General features: G+C 46.5%; 1 protein-coding gene across 1 annotated transcript; it reads right to left on the bottom strand.

Moving 5' to 3' along the window:
• Positions 1-5,193: 5,193 nt before the first annotated feature.
• On the bottom strand, positions 5,194-26,290 carry NDNF (neuron derived neurotrophic factor). The gene is made up of 4 exons (XM_068187965.1): positions 25,909-26,290; positions 9,200-9,394; positions 8,117-8,241; positions 5,194-7,249 (listed from the first exon to the last, which is right to left on the bottom strand). Exons 2-4 carry the CDS (start codon positions 9,391-9,393, stop codon positions 5,859-5,861), a joined length of 1,710 nt encoding a protein of 569 aa, XP_068044066.1. The 5' UTR covers position 9,394; positions 25,909-26,290; the 3' UTR covers positions 5,194-5,858.
• Between the last annotated feature and the right edge of the window lie 321 nt (positions 26,291-26,611).

Below are 26,611 nucleotides of genomic sequence, written 5' to 3'. Positions count from 1 at the left end.
TTTTGTTAGACAAATTGTGCTGGAGAGTAATAACTAGCTGCATTCACAAAACCCATCAGTGTTACTGGGTCACTTCAACTTTCATTTATAAACAGTTCTCTTTAAAAGAAATGGTCTAAAAAAGAGGGGAAGGAGGGTGCTCCCTACAGCCTGGTGTCAGCAGTGGCTGTCTAGGCAGGCTGAGGATTATGATTATTATAGTTAGTGATGTGGACTCCAGAGAAGTGATAAAAGCCTTCTTCCAAAGTAGGCTTTGGAACCATCAAACACATGAAATGAAGTAAGAATTTTTCTCCCTGACAGGATTAATACCACAAGTTTATAAACCAGTCTAAACACTTATTTAGAAGACTAAACCATCCCTGAATTGTGTCAGTTGCTGCCGTAGCCTTTCATGGATTCACTGAAACTCTGAAGGGACTCTGAAATCCATGGAGCTCCTCAAGACAACCAAAGAAAAGCTCTCCTCACCAACACAGAGCTACCGGGGAAAGGGTTTAATATGGAAATGATGTGAAAAGCTCAGCTTCTCCTCTACATGTAGGATTAAATTACACAGCCAGAAACAGCTGCTGGAGCTCAACAGGAAAATCCAACATTTGAAAAACAGTGGCTCAAAAAGGCAGGGAGTGGGGAAGTCAATTCTTAAAACATACTCCTTTCTACTTAACAGTCAAAGAAATCAGGAGGCAGAGTGGGGAGAGGACTAAAATAATTTACTTCACAAAATATTCTCTCCTTCTTTCACCTGAAATAATGTGCAATTCCGAGTGTAGAACAGCACAGGTAAAATCAGTATTAATTAGGAATTACATTTAACTCCTGAGTACCAGAATCATATAATTTTATAATCCAGACTCTCTGATCTTTCTCCCCCAACCAAAAAATCTATACTTTGAGAATCAGCAGGATAATTTTTTACCTTCCATTCTAGAAGCAAAGCAAGCTACAACACTGTGTCTGGCCCCTTTGTGGTGTTACTCCCACCTTACAACCAGATTTCACACAGTCAGACGAACTGTTCACTCCCACACTTGCTAGACTTAGAAAAAGGATTTTAACACAGTTAAAACAAGAATTCAGGTCTCTTTGCAGGGTATGCATTATAAGACTAATATTTAATAATCCTGTTAGCATTTATTTAAGCTAAAGCATTGGAGCAGAAATTTACAGTCATTTTAGCTGCCTGTTGCTACAAGCACACATTTCTCTAAATCAAGGGAAACAATTAAACACGTTACTGCTTACCTCTAGCAGGCGTTACCCCTGCGTGACTATCCAAACCCAGAATTAAGACACAGCCATAGTGTGTGTCAATACAGCAATGAAACCCTCAAAAGACAGCAATTAATTATTTCCTCTCTATCAGCCTTTCAGCAGATTTGCCATTATATTATCCACACACATTTGGGATACAAAGCATTTATTCGCTGTTTGCTCAGAGAACAGAAAAAATAATTCTTTTGTTTGCTCTCTGAAGACATCATAGCTTAAGTTAAACATCTTTTGCACAAGATTAGCAGGTTCAGGAGATGTCATACAAGGAAACAGGCTTTTTTCACACTTTTCAGACAAAGAGAGAAAAAGAGGGAAAAATGTATTTTAATAGTGCCACACTTACTAACCCCTCACAAACAGCTGGCTGAAATACCAGTATCACAATACAAAACCAAGTAACTCTCTCTGGCAGAGTTAAAATAGAAATACAAAGCCTCTGAAGGTCTGAGCATTCTCCTTTTATTTAAAAACAGACTTTAAAAAAAGCAAAGACAGACTTACCCACCTACCTAAGAACGCACTGCTGTCCTCTTACGGCAGGGGAAGGTAAGGCATCTTCGAAGTTGCTGTGCAAAGGCTCCTTAAAGGAAGCAGTGTCACCTGGCCCCAGTGGTGGGGCTGCTAATGAAGCCCAACTACATCCTCCAGGGCTCCGGGTGATGATTCCCTGGGGAATTGGCTTGCACTTTGTGTCACTGCTCAAATCAGTGGAAGTGGGGTAAAAGCAGATGGAAAAAGCCACCTTCAGGGCAGTTTTATTTTGCACCCATATTGCCATAAAAAATGTCCATGTAAGAGGGAAAACCAGCAAGGAAAGGCATTTTTGCAAGGTTTTCCTCAGATTTCTATGGCCTCGGTTGCCTTTGCTGATATGTCACAGCTCCGTGGTTTTTAACACAATCAGTTTTACTTGCTTCCCAGAAGAGGAAGGGAAATTGCTCTGAATTTGTTTATTGGACAAAACTGTGCATCTAATTCTCCTGCACCTTCTACACAGAAGTGTTTGCAAGAAAACCAGGAGTAAGAAGTAAGAGACAAAAAAAAACATGTAATAGTCAAGAATAAAAAAATCATATTCCTCTAGCCTCCTAACATCACTGGAATGCCAGGACACCTCTTAAGTAATAGCAAACATTATCAAATGGAAGAGGACATCAAGGAAAATGGGAATTTGAATAGCTGCAGAACTGAGAATGTGAGTTACCAGCTGTGATCTGCACTGGGACAATCTCAGTCAGACCAGATTCATGTATTGGCACAAAATTGAGGGCTGATCTCTGCTAGCACAAAGGTTTCTGAATAGGTTTCCAGGCAAAGAAAGGAAGAAGAGTTCAGGGTTCCTGGTACACAGTTCCCCAGCATGGTTTATGTACTGAATTAAATAAAATGCATTTTCACATCCCATTTAACTGAGTGTACCCAAACATGGTAACCCTAACTAGTCAAAGAACTTTGAGAAACCACAACCATTGCATTTTTTTGCCAAGTTCTAAGGTAAATGTTTGCTGTTCAAAATAAGGATTTGCTATCCCCCTGTTGTGTTACCAGTCTTAAAATTGTTACTTAAAACTCAAAGAAATATGGCTCTGAGACCCATCTGTTGTTGCTACAAGTGGAGTTCTTGAAATGTTTGTGTGTACCACTGATGGATTTAGTCTGCAGCTTTGTCACCATCATAACCTTTTGTTCTGTAACTCATGGACCATTTTGGGCTCCCTGAACCTTCCATGGTAAGGAAAGCTGCCACAATTGCCAGTGAGTAAAGCAGTAAAACTAAGTAAGCCCCCTTTGACTGATGAAGGTGTTGGAAGATTATCTTGCTGTGGTTCACAATGGCTCAGTGGCTCTTTAGCAGCTTTGAAACAATCCTCATCTGTAGAGAATTTCTCTGTGGCAGTCCTGCAATGGGTGAGGCTTAAGGAGGTGCTGCCATCCCTGTGAGCCACCTCTGCTGATTTCCTATAGCCCTGTGTGTTCCTCAGCTGCAAGTTTCAGCATGGCATTCTGTCCCAACGGGACATATACCATCAGTATGAATACTGAACTCCATTTAGCCTTCTATTTCCCAGCTTAGGTTTCCATTTTAATTAACTTGCCAGCTTTGTGCTTATAAAAAAAAAAAAAAAAAAAAAAAACTATGTATATTTGTATGTATATTTGCATATATATTTTTGATATACTGGCTTTTTTTACCTTTTACACCAGGTATCCATCTATTACATTCTTTATAAATTCTTTTGATATATATTTTGATGTTGCCCATGCTATGACTTTTCACATGGGCTCTCTGCTTTCTCAAAAACTCACTCTGGAGCTTTCCCAGCAGATGAGTCCTATTCTACTTTAACACCTGCTTCAGTCACCTCTCAGTTAAAGGCTGACTTATATTTGCACTGTATAAAACAGCACCCTTGTTTTAACTCCATCCTTCAAAGAACAGCCTCTCTCAGATCATTAAGACCTGAATAATAACGTGATGATTAATAGATATGGTACTAGTATGGTCTCAATTTCATCCAGAAGAATAAATAGAGCTAGCTGTTCAGGAAAGGGAGCATTCCAGTGGGAAATAAAGACAACTGTTGCAATATTTTTCTTCAAAAACAGCGTGTTCAGAAATAGAAGCTGCACACATCTTGGGGAGTTTTTTCATTTTGTGACATGCTGCATACATAAGGGGTTAGCAGGCAGAAAAGCCAAGTGAGCTGGGTGACTATCCAAACAGAGAAATCTGGCCAAAGGGAACAAGCAGAGCTGGAATTGTGGTAAAACATGTGTTTTGAAGTAAACACCATACTAGGCCAGTGGAAGGGGTACTGATCCCCACACAAGTGGCAGCAGTAAAGAGAGAAATGCTTAAAAAATTTGTCTTAGCGTAAAGATTCAGTAGCTTTCCATACTGTGAAATACAGGGAAAGTATCTGTCTGGCAACTGGTGATCTAAACTTGCTACCACTGTCCTGTTCTTGAGAATTCCCAGCTGGAGTGACCTACTGCTCCTGTGCGCCCTGGCACAGTAATCCACCAAGTGTGTGTTTCTAAGTTCCTTTAAGGAATCAGAGAGATCATCTCCAGAGAAATCTGAATTCCCATTATTCAATTTATTATATAACTACATTAAACACAGCAGGTGTCTTCTGATCAGTCTTCATATAGTACCTACTTTTTTGGGGGGGAGAATCACAACAAACTTGGCATGTGGAATGGCACAGGAGCTTGTGCAGCCACAAAACCCTCCTGTCACCCACCAGTGCTGGGGGCAGCAGAAAGGAAAATATCAGGAGCTCAACACTGCGGGGCCAAGGAAGACTGGAGCTCACCTCTGCAGGAATGGACAGGTCTGGTTTTCCCTGTCAGCAGCCTAAGAGGAACCTGCTTTCAGTCTTTATATGGATTTTGGTCCTTTTCCCTCCTACCTTCACTGCCTGAAATGGGGCTGGCCAAGCTGCTTCTCTGAGGAGTGTTTTCTATTAAGCAGCTCTCTGCAGGCTTTTGAGTCAATGGAGATGACATGGAAAAACAAAGAAGACAATTTAGAAAATATGATATCTAGAAATATAATATCTTAAAGAAATCTACACTATGGAAATAATTGCAAATTAAATGAAAGTACCTGGGGTATTGGTAGCACTGCCATTCTTGTCAATGGAAAAAATACAGTCTTTTCAGCTTATTACTACTGTGGTCAAACCCAGTAGCATTCAGAAAGCAAATACCTCCAATGACAATCTAACAAAAAAAAAAAAAAAAAAAAACCAAAACAAAAGATCTGCATGGCCTCTCTAACTCAGACTCCAAGCCACAATGAAACAGGAAAACTGAATTCAGTTCAAGTTTCAGCATGTCTCTTGTGTCCCCACATCTGTCTGCCCACTTAGAATGTATTAAAAAAAAGCCAGCAAGAAGTCAATAATATATAATCTAGTATTTTTTAATTTTATGTACAGGAATATAACGCTATGGCAACTTTGTACATGAAATACATACAGTATTTAAACATGAAAATCAGCTAGGTAAGAATTTACATTAGCAATGGAACTGCTTCATGTGCAGCCCAGTTAATACTTAGTTTAAATCTGTATTTTATTGGGGGGAGATTTTAATAGTTTACAATCATAGAAACATAAACATTTAAAACAAGACTCTATAAAATAATTTACAGAAACCCTACCATCTACACTGAGAGAAAGGGTGAGTTGTGAGTTGTGTGTGTGAGTAACAAGGTGGACAAATGACATATCTCAGCCTCTTAAAGTATAAAATAATTTAGAAGCAGTTCATGCAATATAAAAGCAAAGGCGTGCCAGTTCCTCCGAGGTTTTCTGCTACCTTGGACATCTACTGAGCATCACATGTGGGTCACTGGACACATGATAACACCGCTGCCAGGTGCTACCAGACAGCACCAGCCTCAGTTCCTCCAGACAACGACTTATGTAAACAAATATACAAGTTGATATCTTTTCTACACAGTACAAACACAGGTCACAACTTCTCAGCTGTGCAAGTAGTCAATCCCTATACTCAGAAACAGGATAATGCTCAGTCTGGAGTTCCCTGTGTTCCTCTGTACAGGGACACTAACAGAACTTCCTTGTTTTCACCAGTTTGCTCTGGTATTTCACTGAGTGCCCACCGTGCCCTATCACGTAAACATCCAGCAGGTAGGACTTGCCAGGCTGCAGGCCTCTGATTGTCTCTGTGGTCACTGCTTTCTGGATGTTCTGGCTGTGGAAGTATTTACACAGAACCTTTTCCGACTTCTTCCTTGTGTCTGGACCCAAGCACTGGTTCTGCTCTCTTTTCTTCTGCTCTTCGTTGTAATTGTCATCCACTTCCCTCTTGTAGATGCAGAATTTGTTCCTCTCCTGCGTGCCCAGCCACGCCACGGTGACCGAGGAACACGTGCGGAGCTTGTCAAAGGCTTTGATCCGCGTGTCTTCAGGAAGGGAAGGGAATGACTGCTTGTTAGGCCTGGTTGTAGCCAGGATCTTCAGCATGGAAGCACCTTTCTTGCTGCCCTTCAGCCTAATAAGGTATTTTGCTTTTGCTTTCCCCCGGAGCTGGAACTGCCGCACGCCCTCCACACTTTGAGACAAGAGAAGTTTTCCATCTCTCCTAACTTGGATCTGAACAGCATCCAGGCAGGAATGAATGGAAAAGGTGACTTTTTGGTGAGATGAAACAGGGGCAAAACGTAGAAATTTGACTCCCTTTCTTTTGATGAACACATCTGTAACTTTGCCATCCTTCAGCTCAACTGTTTTCTGCTTCGCCTCCTCCTTGGTCCTGGCAAAGGTTCCGACATAGGCGGTGCTCATGTTGGTGTTGGTGTTCACTGCAAACATGTCAAAGTAGTACTGCGTGTCTGGCTTCAGGTTGGACACGGTGAAGATATTCTTGTTCCCAATACAAACTCTATGCAGGTCAACTCTTGGCTTTGGGGACATTTGCCGCCCAAACTTGGATGATTTTAGGAAACCACGTTCCTTGCCAGAGTTGTTGTCTGCAGGGAAGCCAAAATGGGCAAAGTCAAAGGGACTGAAATCCAGACCTGGCTTTGGAGCCATCATGAAGGCATCGTCAGAGCTGAGCTTGGCTTCGACAGCACAGAGGCTTTTGAAGTTGTGCTCTTTGTTGATGACTATGCAGTACTGGATGGGTTGTCTCAGTAAGGAGGCCGTGGGGCTCGGTTTCCATGCCAGCGTCACCGTTGTACGTCCCAGAGAGGTGACATCAATTCTGGGATCGTAAGGTAACTCAGGATAAGGCTGGTCCGACTCTGGAGTTGTGGTTGCATACACTTTAAAATGGGTGTCTTTCTCTGTCGACAGCAGATCCAGCTGGTACAGCCCAGAGGGGGAACTAGAGGACACAAAGTACTCCACGTCGTTGCCTTTGTAGGAGAAGAGCTCCGTGCCTTCCTCACTGGTAATCTGCTGTTTCTGTTGCTCAAGGGGCTCTGGATCACCTGGAATAGATACAGAAAAAAACATTTTTACAGACACCCTCTGCAAATGTGAAAAAACAGAACTCTAACAGGCTCATTTCACGACATAAAATACAAACGGGAGATGGAAAAGGAAGGTTTTGTCTTCTGAGAAAGATGTTATTGATCAACATTTCTCTCAAAACAGAGAGGAAAAATGGTTTGGTGCTCAGGTTAAACCCAAACACAAAAGAAATTCCACCTGACAGCATTAATGGAATCTCATTAATGGTAGCTAACACCTTCCACTGGAGTGTCAGGCATCCCACTTGGAGTTGCCATGCAGTTTTCCCCAGGGGACACTCACTCACCTACCTGCTCCTGAATGCGGACCTTGGCTTTGGCCGTCTGAGTCACACTAAAATTTTGTTGCTAAACACAGTGGGGACCAGAGGTAAGTCTGCCATAGCATGTGGTGTGTGTGACAGTCCAGCACGTGTGTCAGAGGCTCTGGCAGCCCTTTTCTCTCCAGCTACACAGCTCCAGGTCTGGAGATGAGCCCCTTCAAGGGGTGAGCTCAGTCCTGCTGCAATGCCAGCCCTGTCTCCCCAGTTCTTATCTTGTGTAAACACCTCACAGCAAAGCCCCCATTAAACTGAGTTACTCTGGGCAAACACAGTTGGATGCTCTGGCAGCATCCAGACCCCTGTGATGGATAACCTCAGCTTTTACTTCTTTGTAGTCCTTTTCCTTTTCATGTTGCTGCCTGTTGTCAGTCTCCTGCACTGGAAGACCAAAACAGCAGGAGATGTTAAACACAGGCCTGCTGTGAGACTCAGTATTTGAAGAACCTTAAATCCTGGAGAAAAGCAGGGAAGGGGACAGGGGAAGTCGCTGATGCTTTGTTACCTGATCCTTCCCCACTGGCTTCCTCTGGGAGCTCCTGCACACTCAGTTTCCACTCCAGAGGGGCATCACACGGTGTCACTGTCACTGCTAAGGGAGTGTTGTCCTCTTCAACCACGAAGAAGTACCTAGAGGGAGGTTAACAGACTCAACATGTCAGGAACTCCTGATGGCAGCCAGCTGGCAGGGATTGACTTGACATGATTAGGGATGGTCTTGGTGGGGCCACAGAGCGAAAAGTGCTACCAGCAGGCAGAGAGAGTTTGGAAAGGCTGGTGGGCCCGAGCTAAGGAGAAGGGCTCACACTTCTGTGTCACGGCGGAGCAGAGGGCTTTCTGGCCTCCTGCCCTCCCCTCCAGCAGCTTTACTTTCTACCCTTATACTACCTAGATACAAATAATCACATAGATATAAATGAGGGAAACAGGATCTCTCCTGAAACTTAGGGATATGCTCTTCCAAGCAGGACATACTTTTAACATTGTATCCAGCTAAGCACATAGAAATACACACACATCCAGCTGCCCTCCCACATCCCTCCAGGCACCACACATCACCTATTGTAAAATGTTCCTCACCAATGAAGGCTGGAGGAAGTATGTGATATGAGGCAATGCAGCTCTTCCCTAAACTCTCTGGAGCCTCAGGTTCATCCCCAGTCTAACCCTCAGTATTTTCTGACCCATAAGGGTGGAGTTTGGGAAGTGGGGAATTCAGACCAGGCTGCTTAACGCTGCTTCTTTAAAGCACAGTAGGGAACAATGAAGAGGGACAAGTGGTGGGTCAAGCCTGTAATTTCTAATTTCCTTCCCTCTCCCATTGCCTCTAGACGTGGTTTGTGGCCCCACTTCAGGGAAATTCTGCAGTCTGGGGGAGCTCTGGGCTTATCCCAGAAATCAAATAAATTGGACAGACCCTCAGCTGGGGAAGCCAGATTGGGCTGGAGGCTCATATGTTTACTTCACCAAACAGAACACTGGCATTTGTATTTTTCTGGTTGGGATCCAATTTTTATCTCAAAGCACCCAGCAATCAGAGCTACTGTCTTCAAAGTTTGGCTTCCTCACTTGGGCCAGACAGAAATACCTTTTGGGGGTGTCTCGGAAGAGGTAGCTGCTGATTTCGGCTCCATCAGGGATGACTGACGAGTCGTGAAAGAATGCCTTGTCCCGGATCTGCATCTGGAAGAGCTCTTCATCCCTGGTGGGCAACTTCTGGGGCCTGGAGTCGAGCGGCAGCAGCAGCAGGAGGAGCGGCAGCGGGCAGCGCAGCAGGAGCATCCTGCAGCAATGACAGGGAGTCCCACCTCAGGAGGGGCACCACGTGCAGCTCATCTGTGCTGGAACATGGGCACAACTACAACAACCTCACGTGTGCTTTGCGTTTTGCAGGCACCTTCACTGCCACACAAATGGCAGGAGAGCTCGCTGTAAGGACCAAGCTCGCACTGTCACAGCGCTTGGATCAAGGGTGTCACCAAGATCTTCCCATCCTGAGCTGTGACTGAATGAAGCAAGCCCAGGCATTGGTTTCAAATTGGAATTGCTACCAAAGAGCAAAAGCCTTCCACATGCTTTGGTGAGTTACACTTTGATGTTTTGCCACTGCAGAAACAGAGCTCGCTGGCCTTGGGAGCTACAGTAAGCACAGAGCAGATGGAGGGTACATTGGCTTTGCTTCCCCTAGGAGACTTTGGTTGGGTGTCCAACAATCCTCAGGAAAGTAAATATTTCCAGTGAAACTGTTCTTGACAAAAATAGCGAATTAGGAAAACGTGATACAAACCGACACATATTCAAAGCACATTGGTATTAGCATGCAATTCAGCAGGGCTTAATCCTCAAGCCTGATGGGAATTGCAAAACACAAAAGCAGGGAATCCTTTACAAATTAGGCATAATAATTCATAATCTCAGCCTTTCATTATTATGTCTGTAACTAGGTCAGAAATTACTAACCTAACATACACACAGGGACAGGCTGGAAATCTCCTTTCAGTACAGTAGATGATCTCATCTATAATGGCTCTGGGATGAAGGGGAAAGGGGAAACAGCCCACTTCTGGTACAAGTATATCTGGTACAAGTTCAAATTATTAAATGATAACCATTTTTAATTGGGAGAAGGGGAAAAAATGTTCAGGCCATTATCTAAACTGTGTTAGCACTGATTTCGGGAGAAACATGGTAAAAAGCTGAGCTGGCAGGAAGAGTTTTATCTTGTCCCTTGGCTCAGTGTGCAGTCATGCACTGCTCTGGGTACTGCACTGTGAAGCAGCTACTACTTTATAGCAAACTCTTCCTTTTACCTTTAAGATCAAATCTGTTGCTGAGATAGTTCTTTTTCCCACCACCCCTAATATTTTATCTAAAAGCAGCAAATATAAAGCTCCTTGAGAAGTGGCACACTGTAGTCCAAGCCATACTAAAACTGCTTTTCCTAAATCCCTCTCCCTGCTGCCTCCAGCTCCCCTTGTGCCTGTTCTGCTCTTAGGACAGCTAAACACAGCCACCCACATGCTGCACAGCAGGGCTTCTGAAACCAGCAAGGCTGTGGAGGGCTATTTTCACCCTCATTTTGCTTCCTCTGCCTCTGACATTTTTATTTAATCATTCTTTCCACCAACATGCAGGTCCCCCCCACTCACCCCTCCTCTCTGCTCTCCCCCAGTATCAGCTCATTCCCTCCCCTCTTTCTACTGCTTTCTAAAACTCCTGCTGTCCAGCTCAGTTCCTTTCTATTTTCCCATTGAAATTGGTGATGGGAGAGGGAAAACACATGGCAAACTCAGCAGTATCCATGAGCCAGGACTGATGTGCACCCTCCCAGGATGCAATTTTAGGTCTCAAATGGTGTACTCTGTTATCATTTGGGATGGTTTAATGACAGCTTACTACAGTGCTCTGCTCTACAGAAAGGAAAGGAGTCCAGGGCTTTACCCAACACATGCAATTGCTACCTAGAGGTAAATCCTGATTTAGCTTTCCCAGCTTTTGTAAAAATTTATCCCAAACGGGTCCTGAGTTAGCTTTTGATGACAGTGGATATAGTTCCTCAAAATCAGACTGAAGTGTTGATACTTACCAGTGAAGTTAAAGACATTTGGCCTTTTGGAGCAAAGATCATAAGTCAAAATACTTGCTGGCTTGAGTCACTGAAGCCGGCAGAAAGCTCCTCTCACACAAAGCACGATGAGTTTCGTGTGCTCTAACACGCTGTTTATTGATTTTTCTAGTATTATTGTTGGCCAACAGGGATGAAATTCCTTCCAACTTAATCACAACAGTTACAGCAGATTATTTGGTTAGGTAAGAAACTCTGATGCCTTCTGCAGACAGCGTCCTCCACATGAACCCCCTGAAACTGCAATCCTGTGTATTCCCATAGTCAGTTCCAGTGCAATGTAACCTCTACTAAAATAAACCATTTTGATTATAGGCTAAGCTTCACTTCTTAAATAATTTCACTAGCTAATGCACTTTAAAAACTCCCATAAACAGTGTTTCTGCCCCCCTTAACAGCTACAGAGCAGTGACAAGGTACAGATTTGTCTCCATTTTCTTTATCTAATTGTAAAAGCATTTCAGCTTAAAAATAACTCCAAAAAGACACATTAAATTTAGTTCTGTATCCCTGCACATCCCACACAAGAAATACCTTGCAAAGTTGTCAACTGTTACTGAAAAGGAAACTTTTATAATCTCTGTTCTTTGACAAATTATTAGAATTTTGGGCGCTTTCATTTTCACGTATCTAACCTCAGAGGCTAAAAATGGGCCCAGTTTTCATGCATGACACTTCCAAAAGTGGGACAACAGCAAAGAGGCATCCAAACCTCGCTCACAGTTTTTGGAAGCTGTGCTGTCAGTATTACACCAACCTTTCACACCAGTTAATAAACAGATTTTAGTTTTTGCAGCGCACTCATTAGTATTTGGCAGGGTTTCAAACTAAACCCTCTGTAGTTTATTCATGCAAAACATCAAGAGCAAAGCAAAAAGCCCATTTATTCATCCCATGTTTGTTTCTGGGCAAGCTCACCAGTGACTTTGACAGAGTCCCTCAGAAAAGGCACTTGCTAGGTGTGAGCAATTTGTCGTCTGCCACCCAGCCTTCAGAAACTCCCAAAACCCAATTTTGTTGTCTTGGATTCGTTTTTAGAAGCCAGGTACAAGCTGAGGCCTAAGCACTGTGCTGCTAAGGCACACAAATTACATAAAATACATTGTGTGATTTTTTTTTTTGTTCTCTAGGCTGTGCTGCCTCCTTAAATGTCTTGTATTTCATTCTCTACAAGTTTGTCTTATTTTCTTTTCTTTTAAACTCTGAGTCAATATTTTATTGATATATTCCTGCTGACTGGAGGGATTTTCCAGCTGTTTATCACTGAATTTAAGAGAGTGCCAAAATAAACAGTCCTAAGTGAAATAATAAGCACCATTTTCCTTCTCCAGGATTGCAAAAGTGCCCTCTAATGGCCCGTCTTTACCTTTCACTTCTTCTCCAAACTGTGTCTCAACTGAGCCTTAAACCCAGAGGGAAAAGTCCTGCTGGCTGACTGACCTGGGGAGTCAGACTGAGCATGGAGCATCCAGAGAGTCCCATCTCCTTCCAGGCCAGGCTGCTCCCAGGGGACAAGGCCACTCAGTTTTGCCTGCCAGGCACCAGGACACTGAACCTGAGCAGGCTGAGGGATGCCAGGGCAAGTGGCCAGGGTTTCCCTGGATTTTAACCTGGAATGTGGCAGTGCTGTCCCCAGGTGAGCAGCTCCCAGGCTACACAAACACTGCAGTAGCAAGAGCCGCACTTCAGGAGACATTTGCTTAATGAACCCAGCTGTATTTACCTGAAAAGATCAACAGATTAAAAATACATGCTCTACATTGGAGAGGGAAATACATGATTTTAAACACTTCAAAATTCACCACCTTGCCAGAGGCTTGAGGCTTTTTCCTTCAAAGTAGAAATAACCATTTTATAAATGGCATTTTATAAACTTGAGTTATAAGCACATACATGCAAATAATCATTAAGTCAGGTCGTGGGTTTTATGACAATTACAATTAATTCCTATCTTTTTAATAATCCCCTTACCAAACTGTCCAAAATCCCACCTACAAAAGCCCTATACAGCCTTCTGTCCTGCCTTTAAGACCTCTGGGTAACAATAACTCCATCTGCAAATGTCCAGGTAAACTGCAATTAGAACCAGAAATGGAGAGAGTAGTGGGATTTACAGCTGGCTCAGGTCCTGAGTCGAGGGACAAATTAGCTGGAGCTGTGGCAGCACCTCATGGGATTTTCCCACAGGCTCAGCAGGGTGGGCACATCCTCAACCCAAGCCAGAAACAGATGTCCTTGGGGACAAATTAAATCACCCCATTCTTGATTTCCCTGCTCAAGCCTACGGTATTTTCTTACTGACCTTTTTTCCCAGCACTGAAACACGGCTGTGTGGGGTATGCTCTGTAAGGGATCAGAGGCTCCCCGCCTACATCCCACCATAGAAATCCCACCCAGCAAGCCAAGAATCCATTTTGTTTGGCTGTTGGGGATCCAAACAGTTGTGTCCTCCTGTTTGGGCTTCACTGTGCATTTATTTCACACAGACACTCACAGGAAGGCTCAATCTCACCGAACACACCTAAGCTGTGGAAAAAGGGAGCAAAGTACTGGATTCACCACATGCAACACTGGTACCTTCCTTGATCTATGGAAATAATCTGCTTTGCTCCTCAGCTGTCTGCAGGTCAGCCAGACCTGTGAAGGACTTGCAATACCAAAACAAAAAAGACCTGGGTTTACCTGGAGCAAATGTGTCTGGAATAACCAAACCCTCATTTAATTACAGAGAGTGGGAAGAGCACGACTGTAATTTAGTGAGGATAATTTCAAGGCACTGCCTGACACAGCACTCTTGTGTTGCATCTCTTATCTTTTTATTATATGGATAGTTAACTTTTTCTCCTCCTTACATCCTATTTTTAAACTCTGGTGTGCTGGGGGTGGGGATTTTTTCTGTTTACATTACCCGTGCTGCATCTCATAATAAATCTGCAGATTTATTGACGTGATTTAAGTCCAGTTTTGGAAATAAAAGGGCACTGTGTGATGACTTTGACTTATTATAGGAATCCTGCAAGTAAAGAGGTCGTGAGCTTTTCCATTATACACTCCGTTTCCAGAGATATATGCCACAAATACCTGCACCTCAGCATACACAGTTATCACCTGAGCAACAGAGGAGTTTAAACGCACTTATAAATTTGGATTGTAATGCAAGTTATTTTTAATGTGCAAACAAGGAAAAATAATGCCTTTGCAATTTAAGCATTTACTGGGAGCTGCTTAGTTTGTTTATTTAGGGGGAGACCAGAGAGGAAAAGTGAAGGCCTGCTCTTTAATGCTGACCTGCTCTTTAATGCTGACTTTTCCTTAAAGGATGTGGAAAATGCTTGGTATGCTTTTCATTTGGGCTTTTTTGTGGTTCTTTTTTTTTTTTTTTTTTTTTTTTTTTTTTTTTTTTTTTTTAATGCATCACTTTTGAAAACGTGTTGTCTGGTCCTGCCTGGTTCCTGCAGAAAAGCATGGACCAGGCAGGGCTATGGGACCTCTCCATGGGCTTGGGACAAGGAATGCAGCCCTGATGGGGATGCAAGGGTGTACCACTGTCTCCATGGATTTTAAAGACCGATTTTTTGTGTAGTGTTTGACATGGCAGCTCCCGTTGGCAGGAGCAGCTGTAACTTGGAGGGCAGGGGCTCTTAGGGACCTGTGTAATCCATGGATTAGAGCTCCCTAAGTACGCAGGGACATGATGGACTATAATGGTGGCTTTGAAGCATGGAGGGTCCACCGTGTCAATAATCTGTGGATTAACCAAGCGCCTCTTGCAATTCCAATTCAACCCACAATTTTCCTTTGCTGGGAAAATTGTTTTAGCCAAGCAAATCACTGTGGCATTACAGGGAAAAAATACAACCATGTAAAAATAGGAAGGTTTGAAGAAATAAGGGTACATTTCTTCCAAATCTTAATGGACAACAGTGGCAGTGAGCTACAGCTTGGAGGAGAGGTTAACTCCAAAGGGGCATCATTAGAAAATGCAGAGCTGTCTCAAATTACACATGTTGAAAAGCAAACATACTCGGGGACATATGGTATCAAAAAAAATCAAATTTTACATGGACTATTTTGTTTCTAAGCTGAGACTTATTTATTTTTCCACTTTTAGTGGAAAACATTCAACCCGGATCACATCAAAATCATCACCCTGGAGCTGGTGGCAGCTGGATGCTTCAAAAACCAGCTGAGCCAGGAGGTTCCATTTGGGACACTCAAGGAAATGCCTCATAGTTTTCCTTTTTTCAATCAGAGACCACATACCAGCGCTTCTCTCTTTCACAGCCACCTCTGCCCATGAGACTCAGCGCCGAGTGTCAAACCCAAACAAACAGCGCGTCCCCGGCAGCCCCTGTTACAATGCTCAGTTTGTTCCGTGCCTCTCCTTGTGAGGGGGTGGCAGCGGCAGGGGAAGCAGGGATGTGCTGAAACACGGGGCAGCAGCCAGCTGGCAGCCCTCCCCCCAGGAGAGGTGTTACCTCCCCTGGCCACTCCAGCACCGGCTGGATCCCTGCTGCTGTCCCTGCTCATCCTCCCAAAGCCCATACAAAACCTTCAGGTGGCTGGATGTCACTCCTGGAGAGGGCAGGCGTCATGGGATAGGTGACTGGTACCAGCTCCTGCAGAGGAAAATATGTCACACGCGGAGAGTCTGACCCAACTCAGAGTAGAGGAATTTTTTCCATAATCTCAGCAGGGGTTGAGCCCCAGTAGGAGAAATAAGGCAGAGAAATCTCAGTTTGCACAACTCCAGGCCATTTCAGATAACCAGCCCTGAATGCCACGCAGCTCTACCACAAATCTTTCAGCGCAAGCGCTGGGGGTGTTTTATAATGGAAAGTAATTATTATCCCCTTGTTACAAGCAATAAAAGTAGGGCAGAGACTTTCCTTGTTCAAGGAAATCCCAATATAATCCTTTCCTTTAATCATAAAACAATAGCTACTTTCCTTGGCCAAGTCATTCCGCCTTCAGCAGAGCTCTCCGGGTGTAGGTTGCTCACTCTCTGTAATGAATTTCAGCAAGGGGATTAGCAGGGAGGAGCACACGAACAATTACAAATTACAACCAACACCAGCATGTTGGCATTTGCTACAGAGTTTCCCACTGTTCCTGTGGAATACTTCAGGATGACATTATGAGTGAGCACCCTTGCCAAAATCCTCCAGGGACGGGGATGAAATGTCAGGGAGTGATACAGAGCAGGAACAGAACCAGGATCTGCATCCTGCTGTCACATCCTCAAACCGCCAGGGCAGGAAGGCTTGGAAAGGTGCTACAACACAAACCCAGAGTCATTAACTTCATTAACTACCAAAGAAGTTAAGGTTGCTTGAGCCATTCTTATGGAATACCGCTGGCACGGCAGCTGCTCCTGGCCAACAAGGTGTTTGCTACAGGGGAGAACATGAGAGGCTGGCACAGGGCAGGGTGCAACGGGAGAGGCAGGGACAGGCAGGGAGCTGCAGGTCACCAGAGTGACTCCCAGAGCAGGAGCTGGGGAAGCCAAGCTCCAGCAGCTCCAGCAAGAACCTGAGCACTCACATTCTGTGGAAAGCTGTGCCGTGAGCACACTGGAATTCCTTATGCACTTCTCCCCTTCTGCTTTTTGGATGGTGATTAATAAAGGGAATATTGATTGGAAAACCTGTCAAGTGCAGAGGGGCTGATTCCTACAGCTTGCATCAGACATGCAGTTTCCCTCAGCATCAGGAACACCACCACACACGTCCACAGGATTACAAACCACAGCCAGTCCACGGGCATTGCTATTCCCACTCACTTCCCTTCCTCTACACACACAGTTTTCCCACAACAGGGACTCAGGAATTCTCCTTTGCCATGTTACCACACCGCCCTTATTACCACCAAGGGTTTCTCACCTGCCATGGCACAGAAGAACAGCAGCAGCTTTCCAGAAAGCTGGAAGAGCAGAGCAAAACAGCAGCAGTAACAATGCATGAGGCTTATCTGCAATACCTGGGGAAGAGACTGCATCCCTGTTCTGCCACCAGTAAGGTGTCCTGCAGCGGTGCTGACTCTGAAAGAATGATGAGTTTTTCTACTGAATTCAGAGTTTGGCCCATTTGAGAATTGTTTAGGTTAGAAAAGCCCTCTAAGAACTTTGAGTGAAGTTGCTAACCCAGCACTGCCGGGGCCACTGGTAACCCCATGTCCCCAAGTGCCACAACTACACATATTTTGGATACCTCCAGGGATGGTGACTCCACCACTGCCCTGGAAAGCCTGTTCCAGTGTTTGACAACCCTTTCCATGAAGAAGTTTTTTTTCTAATATCCAATCTAAACCTCCTCTGGCACAGCTTGAGGCCATTTCCACTTCTATTTGGGAGTAGAGACCAGTACACATTACTTGTAACCACAGTAGTATATGTTATAATGATAGCTGATCCCTCAAAAATTCTAATTCCTGATTCCAAATCTTTCTTGTACTTACTATCCAAAACTGGATTCAGTTTTAGTATTTTCTGCCTTCAGCTTTAAAAGTATGCAAAGGCCCTGCAAGTCCTTAATGAACCCTCAAGGTGCTCTCTCATAAGGATTTGTTGCATATCAGAGTAATTCACAGATGCTGTGTCTCATTTTCCCTGGCTGGAAAAGGGCTGCTGAAAATATGTAAACGTTTGTCAAGTGTTTGAAAATGGAAAGTATCAAATGTAGTGCTGAAGCTGTTGATATTTACATATTTCTACTAGCAACTCTTGGTGTTAGACCTGGCAGATCTCAGCCACGGTTACAGCAGCAAAGTCTCCAAGATCCAGCCTGGATATTGTCTCCCACATGGATCCCCACCATCCCCAGGAGGCAGCACACACCATTTCTCAGCACTGGTTCCTGAGGGGCTGCAGTGGCTGAGAGCACAGGATGGCTCATCCTGAATGAACCACATCCCAGAGAGCACAACTAGCCTCAGCACTGCTCCTGGGAGTCACTCAGCAAATTCCCTCTTCTGCATGCTCGCTTTTAGACAGGACATGGATAGGTATGAGAAACAGCAGGGATGTTCACACTGCCTAAATGTTGTATTTGCCTCCCTAGCATCCTGCTTAAAAAAAAAAAAAGACACAGATTCCTACAGATAAATTAGCTCAAAAAAATAGTGAAAATTGTTAGTGGAGGGCATGAGCTGCTCCAAATTTCTTGACACAGCTACCTGCTGTCCCCACCATGGTGCCTGACACTTCCCACTGCTTCCAGAGAAAATCCAAACTTCCCCCAGCTGCTCACCCAGCATCATTCAACCCCTCCAGCGCTAAGAAGCCACGTGACAGAGCAAGGATTTGACTCCAAAGGGCAAAATGATGGGGATACAGTGAGGCCGAGCCATGGAGATTGCCTTGGTCAGAGCTGACACACGATCACCTCTCTGGAGAGGCTGCAAGAGCCCAGGAGTCCAGCCACAGCTCACCAGCACCAGCCCATCACACCAAAGCAGGACAGGAGCATGTTTAAGAGCTGCCAGTCTTCAGTCTTCCTTCCAGCACTTTTCTGTTTTCTAAGCTGTGGACTTGTGCATTTCTGAGCTGGAAAGTCCTTCCCAAGTGCAAAAGGGATGAGTGCTCCAAAGGGATGTGGCGACACCTGCAGAGCTGTGGTAAGGGGTCTGAAAAATCAGATTATTGCAAGGGTTGGTTTCAGCTCCACTTTGCTGCTGGGCCAGTGTTTATTTTTGCGGGCTGGCAGGGGAAAGGTTAGCCCTTTATGTGCTGGCTGCCAAAAAAGTGGAGGGAACTTGTGTGGGCGGGGAGGCCGGGCTGTCATGGGTGAGCGAACATCCAAACAGCCCCAAAACCTCTGGTCTTCTTATGGCAACCATACATCCCAGGCTGACTGAGCAGGAAAGGAGGGAGAAGAAGGGAGGAGTTTCTGCATTCAGAGATGACTGAAATGCACACCAAAGGTGTTCCTTTTCCCAAAGGGGGAAGACGTGGTGAGAGCTCTGGTGTGGGATCCGGCGCTGCCTTCTGGGGGTGTCCCTCTGCCAGCGACTGGAAATGGCTACAACATTCTTGGATGAAAGCTACTACTAAAGGACAAAGCGTTATTCCAGCATCACTGCTGATCATTGCTAAACCCAAAAAGCTGTACATTCATAAAACAGTATCTGCTCCTTGGTGCTTTGTCCCAGCAAAGCATCTCAGCAGAGGTTGGCCATGTAGGGGGCTCTGCCCATGGGAACAATGCTCCCGGGTCCACTTTGCTCCCACACCTTTCACCAAGGACCACGAGCTGGAGTCTGCCCAGTCCTGGGGTGAACAGACCAACAGCGACCCCACAGTGCCCAGTGGGGAGGCTCACGTACCCTGTGAGCAACAGGCTAAGCCAGAGCATGTTTTGAGCTACTGGAAACACACCGTGCTGAGGTCTATGAATTTTGCATTTTCTAGTTTAAGCCCTAATTGCCTGGATTTTCTCATAAACACCTTGCAACTGCTTTTTCTTAGATGACTGGGAATTAGAATGTGCTCCATAAATTAACATAGCACATTTCTTTCCCTGAGCCTGCCACACTTGCAAGAGATGTCTTAGACTCTTGCTTTAAAATACTTGTTTAATTCAAACATTAAATTTAGACTTATTCACATGATGTGAGAGGGTCTTAAAACCCACTTATTTTCCCTCGTATTATTTTTTTCTGACTATTGTACTATAAAAGGATTATAAAAGTTTTAATTGACTGATATTAAATCTTCCCTGCAAAATTGTAACTTTAATACCCCCTAGGACTATTAGACTTTTATTCATTATTTCTCATTACTGAAAAATCAGTTTGAAAGAGCCCCTAGGGTCTTCCCCAAATAAGGATAAGATCCTATTAGTTGTACAAATCATACTCAAGTAAGTAATTCTTACCCAGGAGAGAAAATCCCCAGGGAATTAAACACAGATTTAGCAACCAAAAGAAGGGAAGGAACGGGGACTAGAAACTGTTAACGCTGCACACTGATGTTTTCATTTGCATCCAGAGACCAGCTGGCAGCTCCAAGACACTTGGCTTTCCCACACCATCATCATCCTGATCTGTAAACTGCTAAATTTCCATCAGGTTTCTGGATTTCAGAATGCTGAGGCACGTTTAGACTGTTTTACTTAAAAACAAATTAGCAGTAAGTCTGCTGCACCTAAACAAAGTAGAGAGAGAGAGAGAGAGAGAGAGAGAGAGGGAGCACTTGCTTCTTCACGATATTCTGGCTGCTTTGTACAAACATCTTCCCCATTCAACCATCCCTGCAAATGTGTGTGAGGAACCCGCGGTCCCGCCGCGCCTCGGCTGCTCTGGCGCTGCTCTGTCTTGGTACTGAGCAAGTTAAAGGTGAGAAAGAGGAAAAGCATCATTTTTCTCACCCCCTAATAAAGTTTCAACAAAGTTGTGTTTTCTCAAATAACACGGGGTGGGGGGAAAGAAAAAAGAAATAGACTCAATTAGGCAAACAATGCTTTTCCCCTGTAAATCACAGGGGAAGTGTCAGCCTCGGTGCTGTGTCACCTTGGGAGCGTGCAAGGGTCACACTGGAGGGGCACTCATATCCGGACACATGGAGCAGGGAATGAAGTAGGAGAGATAAATTATTGCCTTTTGCTTTTCAGTTTTCCAGGTGCTAGCAGCAAGTACCCACTGCTTCCTATCTCAGCTGTCACACAAGCAACAAGCATCTCTCTAACCCCTGAGTTTAATTACCCTGAATCCAGAGTAGTCCCAGTTCAGGCCAAACCTGAACAACCCTGAGAAATCTATGAGAAATGCTGAAAGTACCTGCCTGGCTGCAGGGGCAGAGCCCCCTGTGAGATGCTCTGGGCAGGATCTGCTGCTCCCCTCTGGTAACTCAGGCATGCTTGTGTTTAGTGAAACAGTCGTGCAGTGGGGCTGGCTTCTCAGGCCACTCCTGGGGCTGATTACTCCAGTGTCATTTAAAACCCATCCTGTAAAATGCCTCCCATCAGGTTTTTGGTGAAGCTGGACTATCAGCTACCTCACACATGAGGTGACATGACGCACTGCCTGTTTCTGACATGTCCCACAGGACTGATGTGCTCCCTGTGGAGCAATCAAAGCCATCTACGCAGTCATGAGATTTTCAGCTGGTTCCCGTTACAGCTCTGTGTTAACATTTATCCTTCTCCTGTTCAGTGGGTGTCCTTGCATGCAGCAAATGAAAAAATTAATTCTGAGAGAACAAACTTCTTTCTAATATTTACTGTCTTTCTCTCCCATCTGAATGTATTTCCAGCTTTTAGCACACTCTCCTGGAGTTATGATTTATTATCCTGACCTGTTTCCCAATCTAAGGGCAAATACTTCCTCTCCTAATGACATCTTGTTAAAGTTTTCAAACATAACATCTCCTCAGCCTTCAAAGCTCCTTCCATCCATCCACGAGCTTATTTGAGTTGTCTTTTCAGGAAGAAACTATCCCTGTTTGATCTAATGAGGATTTTGCCACAGAAGTACATCTCATGATGTGAAACAGAACAGTTTCTGCACTCTGCCTTTTCCCCAAAGCAATGCTCGCTCACTCACTGCTCCACTCATGAGTTAGCAGAGCTCAAGCAGTACTTAAGTCCCTTCTCACTAGTCTTACCTGGGATATTCTCCTTCCTTGGATGTAATTCTGATTTCTTCTGGTTTACTGCCCATACAGTCAGTGACACCAAAATACAGAGCTCACCAGCGCTCCGTGTCACACCAGGTGCTCCATGATCAACGTAAACATCGATCTCATGGCCTGCCTATACACTGTCACATGGAACTTATATTCCAAACACATATTCCTTGATATATAAACTAGCTGGGGTTATCCTCCCTGATGCTGGGGTGTTCCCAGCAGTATGTGTACCCTTTGTAAGGGCTTTCAAACTTGTTTTCTTGTATAAAAGAAGTGGCCCTTCCCTCCTTCAGTCCAGTCTATTCTCCTCTGCATTTTATAATCAAACAGAAAAAGAAAGCAAACCCTCCTCCGTTACTTTAACTCTCACCAGTGGCCGAGCTGGTAGCCCTGAGCAGCTCTATCGCCCTCCAGGTTACCAACCTCAGCCCCTTTGAGTGCCGGGAAGGAGAAACGCGCAGCTTTAATCGGGTTGCCCCTAATGCAGAAAACGTGCGCGTTCGGCGGGAGCGAATGGAAACCCGCCCGCTCTCCCCGGAGTGGCCATCGCTACAAATTAGCAAAGCTGCCTCCAGCGAAAGCGAGCCAGGCACTGAGAAGATAAATACCCACTTAGCGCAGCAAAATAAAACCAGCCCCAGAAAGATGTGAGACCCCGAAGGGGGACTGAAACAGCCCCTTGCAAACAGTGAAGTAATGGGCTTACAGTTTTATTATTCGTATAAAGCTTAGTGACTTCAAAATGAACGCGAAGCCAAGCAAGACTTGTTATCCCACTAAAATCTGTGCTGTAACTGAAGCCAGTGCCCAGATGTTCCGTGGTAAAATCCACCGCCTCGCTGCATAAAAGCACCACATACCCTGACGTACAGTCCTGGCTTGCCTTTATCCAAACCTGCTTAGATTTTGGATTGTTTTTCTAGCAATCCTTTCAACTGCCATGGGAAGCATAAAAGGTGGTCTCCTACAAAACCATTTGGTACCAGCTTGAAATGTAACCATTTACAGAAATAAATCAGGATTTCTTTTTAATAAACTGTTTATTGCCAGCCTCTCGGGACATAAATTGTAGAAGAAAAGGTAGGGTCTGAGTTTAATAAACATCTCATCTTTTTATATATATTAAGGCAGAAGACCCTGGCACACTTCAGAGTGAAACATCCAGCAAACAGCCTCCATCCAGCCCTACTGAGGGCATGGGATGGAGCAGAAGGCCACTGCACAGATGGAGCTTTCAGGAAAAGGTTTATCCCTTCATTTTTAGGGGACATCTAAGGTAGGCACACCTTCTAAGGAGGACAAAGGGGACTTGAAGATGCCCTTTCTGCCCCTGCATGCAGTTCTGGTCTGTGAGCCCGGTTGCTTTGGGGCAGCCTGGGCTCTTGGAGCACTGAAGGATGCTCAAGCTCCAACGAGCGGATGGTGCTGCATACGGAGCCACAGCATCAACCCTACCCACAGCGCTGCATCCCCAGCCTGGCTTGCAGGAGGAGGAGAGGGGTGCTGGGAAAGCCCCGCAGATGGGCCGGAGCTGTGTGCTGGGAGCTGCGAACGACAGATGAACACTGGCTCTGTGGCAAAGGCATTTAAGCCGAGCGGGGAAGGCAGCGCAGGCGTGACGTGATTTTGAACAGCTTTCTTGACAGTTTGCACCAGATTGTATTTATAAACACTGGGGAAACCTCAGAGCTTTTCCTCCGCGTTTCCGAAGTGCTCACCCACAACAACACAGGCGCGCGGGGCGATCCTATACAGCTCTGCCTCGTCTCACTGACAAACTTCTCACAACTAAATAAAGGGGCCCAGAGTCATCTCGGTGGGATCAGCATCAAATTCCCTCTCATCTCACAACCAAATCCTGACCTTCTCCAGGCCAGCGGGGGCATGAGGTGACCTGCTGGCCCATGACACCAGTGGCACATCACACGCATGTGCCACCGCCTGCCAGGTGTGGCCGGCACCAGGCAGCTGTTGGCAGAGCCTGGCATGTCCCCACTCAGGAGTGGGACATGCATATTTTGTCACTTCACTGGTAGGGTTGCAATGATACCCTGTGGTGCCCACCCTCCACAGCACAGAAATCAACAGGATTTTTGTCCAGGGCTGCATGGAAACAAGGAGAGTGGGATGCACCCACAGTCCTCAATGGAAATGTGACAAGGAATTTTGCAGACATATTATAAAGCTGTCGCAAAATTAAGAAGGGCTCGTTATCTGCTGACACAGAAAGCCCACGAGGAACAGGTATCACTATGCTCACAACAGGGTCAAACACAGCCACCAGACCCTGGATACACCCACACGGTACCCACACATGATGCACTGCTGCACATCTCACCACGTTCTTAATGGTCAAACTAGAAGGTAAAAATCTCTCAGTGTTTTAAAAAGTCCTCTTCTGCTTCAAATATCAGCAAGTTTTAAATTCTAGACATTGCTCTGAGTACTTCAGAGAGTTGTAGTGGTACTAGAAAGCTGACCTGGGTAGCTCTGCTGCAGGTACGCGTTTCGCTATGAGGCAGGAGAGCGCGGCCAGGAGGATGAGGCATTCCTGACGAGAAGCAATCTGAAATACCATTCCTAAAATAGTTCACATTCAGCGATTTTCAAAGTAAACTGAGCAGAAACACAAAGTTTTTCCCCCTGCTCCTTCACGGCACAGCCAAGGGTGCTGATGGTGTCCAACACCCCAGCGCTGTTTTTATGGAAACCAGGTTATGGCCAAGGCAGCAGTGCCTGGCCAGGGTCACCGATGCCATAAATCACTCGCTGCCAAATGCCCAGGGAGGAATTCACCCTCACATCGTTCTTGCCCCTTCCACTTTTACAGGCACAACTCCACTGTCTCAACCAAGCGTGAAATGGGTGCATCGAGGCTGGGAGCCCAGCCTCAGTGCTGGATGGGCTGCCAGAGCAGCCTGGCTGCCAGATGCTCCAGTGGAGACAGTGCCACACTTGTGCCACTGAACATCTCCTGCTATCTCTGGCTGCTCACAAACAGCCAGCTCACAAACAGCCAGCTGGGACAGGGAGGTCCGGGAATTTACGGCAGGGACCTTACCTCCGCTCTGAGCTCGCCTCCTGCAGCTCAGTCGAGCCGCAAGTACAGAGATACTGTTTAATTGTTCTAATTAACATTGTAACTAGATGCTAACCAGCTCCTTTGGTGGGGAGGGGAAATCCAAGGGAATCTACAAGCTTCAGGATCCGCTGTCTGAAACCAGCCTTGCAGAGGCTGACTAGTCCAGGTCGGTGTCCACTGGGATGATTTCCAGAGCAGCCCCGGGCGGCATGGCACAGACAGGATCACGCTTATCCCGGGCACCACGCTAACGCGTCCGGGGAACCAGGGCATGCTACCGCTCAAGTGTTAAATTCACCCAGAACAAACACGCTCAGAGAATCACAGATTTTCAAAAATCTGCGCTAACCTTTAACTGCGAAGGTTTAAATACATAAAAGTTCTATCTGCAAGTGATTAAACAGCGTTTTGTAGCCATTGTCTCTGCGCTGTCGAAATAAAAACAGAACCAAGGCTGCACGTAGCAAACCTCAGCACTTACATCCCACCGCAGAGTTTTCTGTCTGATTTTTTTTTTTTGGTAGGCACTTTTTTTCCCCGAGAAAGACGTATTATGCTGGCGGAGTCGCTGCCTGCCTGGCACACACCGGCTCCGCGGCAGCGCCGGAGGACGAGCCGGTCTTCCCGGCAGCCGCACGGGCTGTGGGGCACACGGCGGTCGCGGGCTGCAAGAGGGCAAAATCGCGGAGGAAAAAACAAACCTCGAAGGCGAGGGAGGGATCCGAGAGGGCGCCGAGGTTTCTCCCGGCAGCATCACGCAAAAGCCGCGGCGGAGCGGTGCCGGGACGCGGGCTCAGCGCCGCAGGCGCGGCTGCAGGGACGGCGCCAGGGTGGCCGCGGCCCCGGCCCCGATCCGGCCGAGGCTCTCTCAGCCGGGTCGGGGCACCGCGCCCCCCACCCGCCCCAGGGCAATCGGAGGGGGCTGCGCGGGCGGCCCCGCTCCCTGTCCCGCTGACGGTGCCTTACCTTGCGGCGTCCGGTCCCGTCCCGTCCCGTGCTGTCCCTCCCGCGGCGGGGGAGGCTTGGGTTGTTTTTTAGAGGGGCGGGTGTTGACCTAGCCCCCCGCTCCGGTGGAGACGGGCTGCAGCGGGGACTGTGTCACGCACGTCCCTTCGCGCTTTATAGCCCCTTCCCTTCCCCACCCCTCCCCGCGGGGAAGAAGAAAAAAAAAAAAAAAAAGGAAAAACAATAAAAAGCTGAGGAAAGAAGCCGGGAGCCCCCCGGGTACCCGCCGCTGCCCGGGGCGAGGGCACGGCTCCGGCTTCGCCTCCCGGGAGGAGCCGCGGGGCGGCCGAGCGCCGGCAAAAGTTTGGCGGAGGGGGCGCGGAACGGCGGCGCCCGGCGCGTCTCGCTGCTGCTGCCGCCGGGGCGGGCGGGCAGGGGGTGCCCCGCGGGCGCGGCCGCCCCGCCCCGCCACCGCTCCGCCACCGCAGGGGCGGGCCCGGGGGGAGCCCGCGGCACCGCGGGGAGTCCGGCCCGGCCCGCCGGCCCCGCCGCCCCCGGCAGAGCCGCGCAGGGGCAGTGCCGCGCCGCCCGGCTTTGTGCCGCGCTCGGCTGCGTTGCCAGAGCCTACTCAACATCCATCTTGGAGGGTTGGATCCTGCCCGAAAGCAAAGCCGGGACAGGGGATTGCGGGGGGCCCGGAGGACGCGGCGCTCCCGCTCCTCTC

The sequence above is a fragment of the Anomalospiza imberbis genome, chromosome 4 (assembly GCF_031753505.1).
Source record: "Anomalospiza imberbis isolate Cuckoo-Finch-1a 21T00152 chromosome 4, ASM3175350v1, whole genome shotgun sequence".
Classification (NCBI taxonomy): Eukaryota; Metazoa; Chordata; class Aves; order Passeriformes; family Viduidae; genus Anomalospiza; species Anomalospiza imberbis.
This window is presented reverse-complemented; position numbering and strand designations above follow the sequence as displayed.

Coding starts and splice junctions, on each gene's coding strand:
- NDNF (XM_068187965.1), bottom strand. CDS start 9,393: ATGCTCCTGCTGCGCTGCCCGCTGCCGCTCCTCCTGCTGCTGCTGCCG. Junction 8,242..9,199: donor TTCCGAGACACCCCCAAAAG/GTATTTCTGTCT, acceptor ACCTCCCTCTAG/GTACTTCTTCGTGGTTGAAG. Junction 7,250..8,116: donor AGCCAGTGGGGAAGGATCAG/GTAACAAAGCAT, acceptor TATCTATTCCAG/GTGATCCAGAGCCCCTTGAG.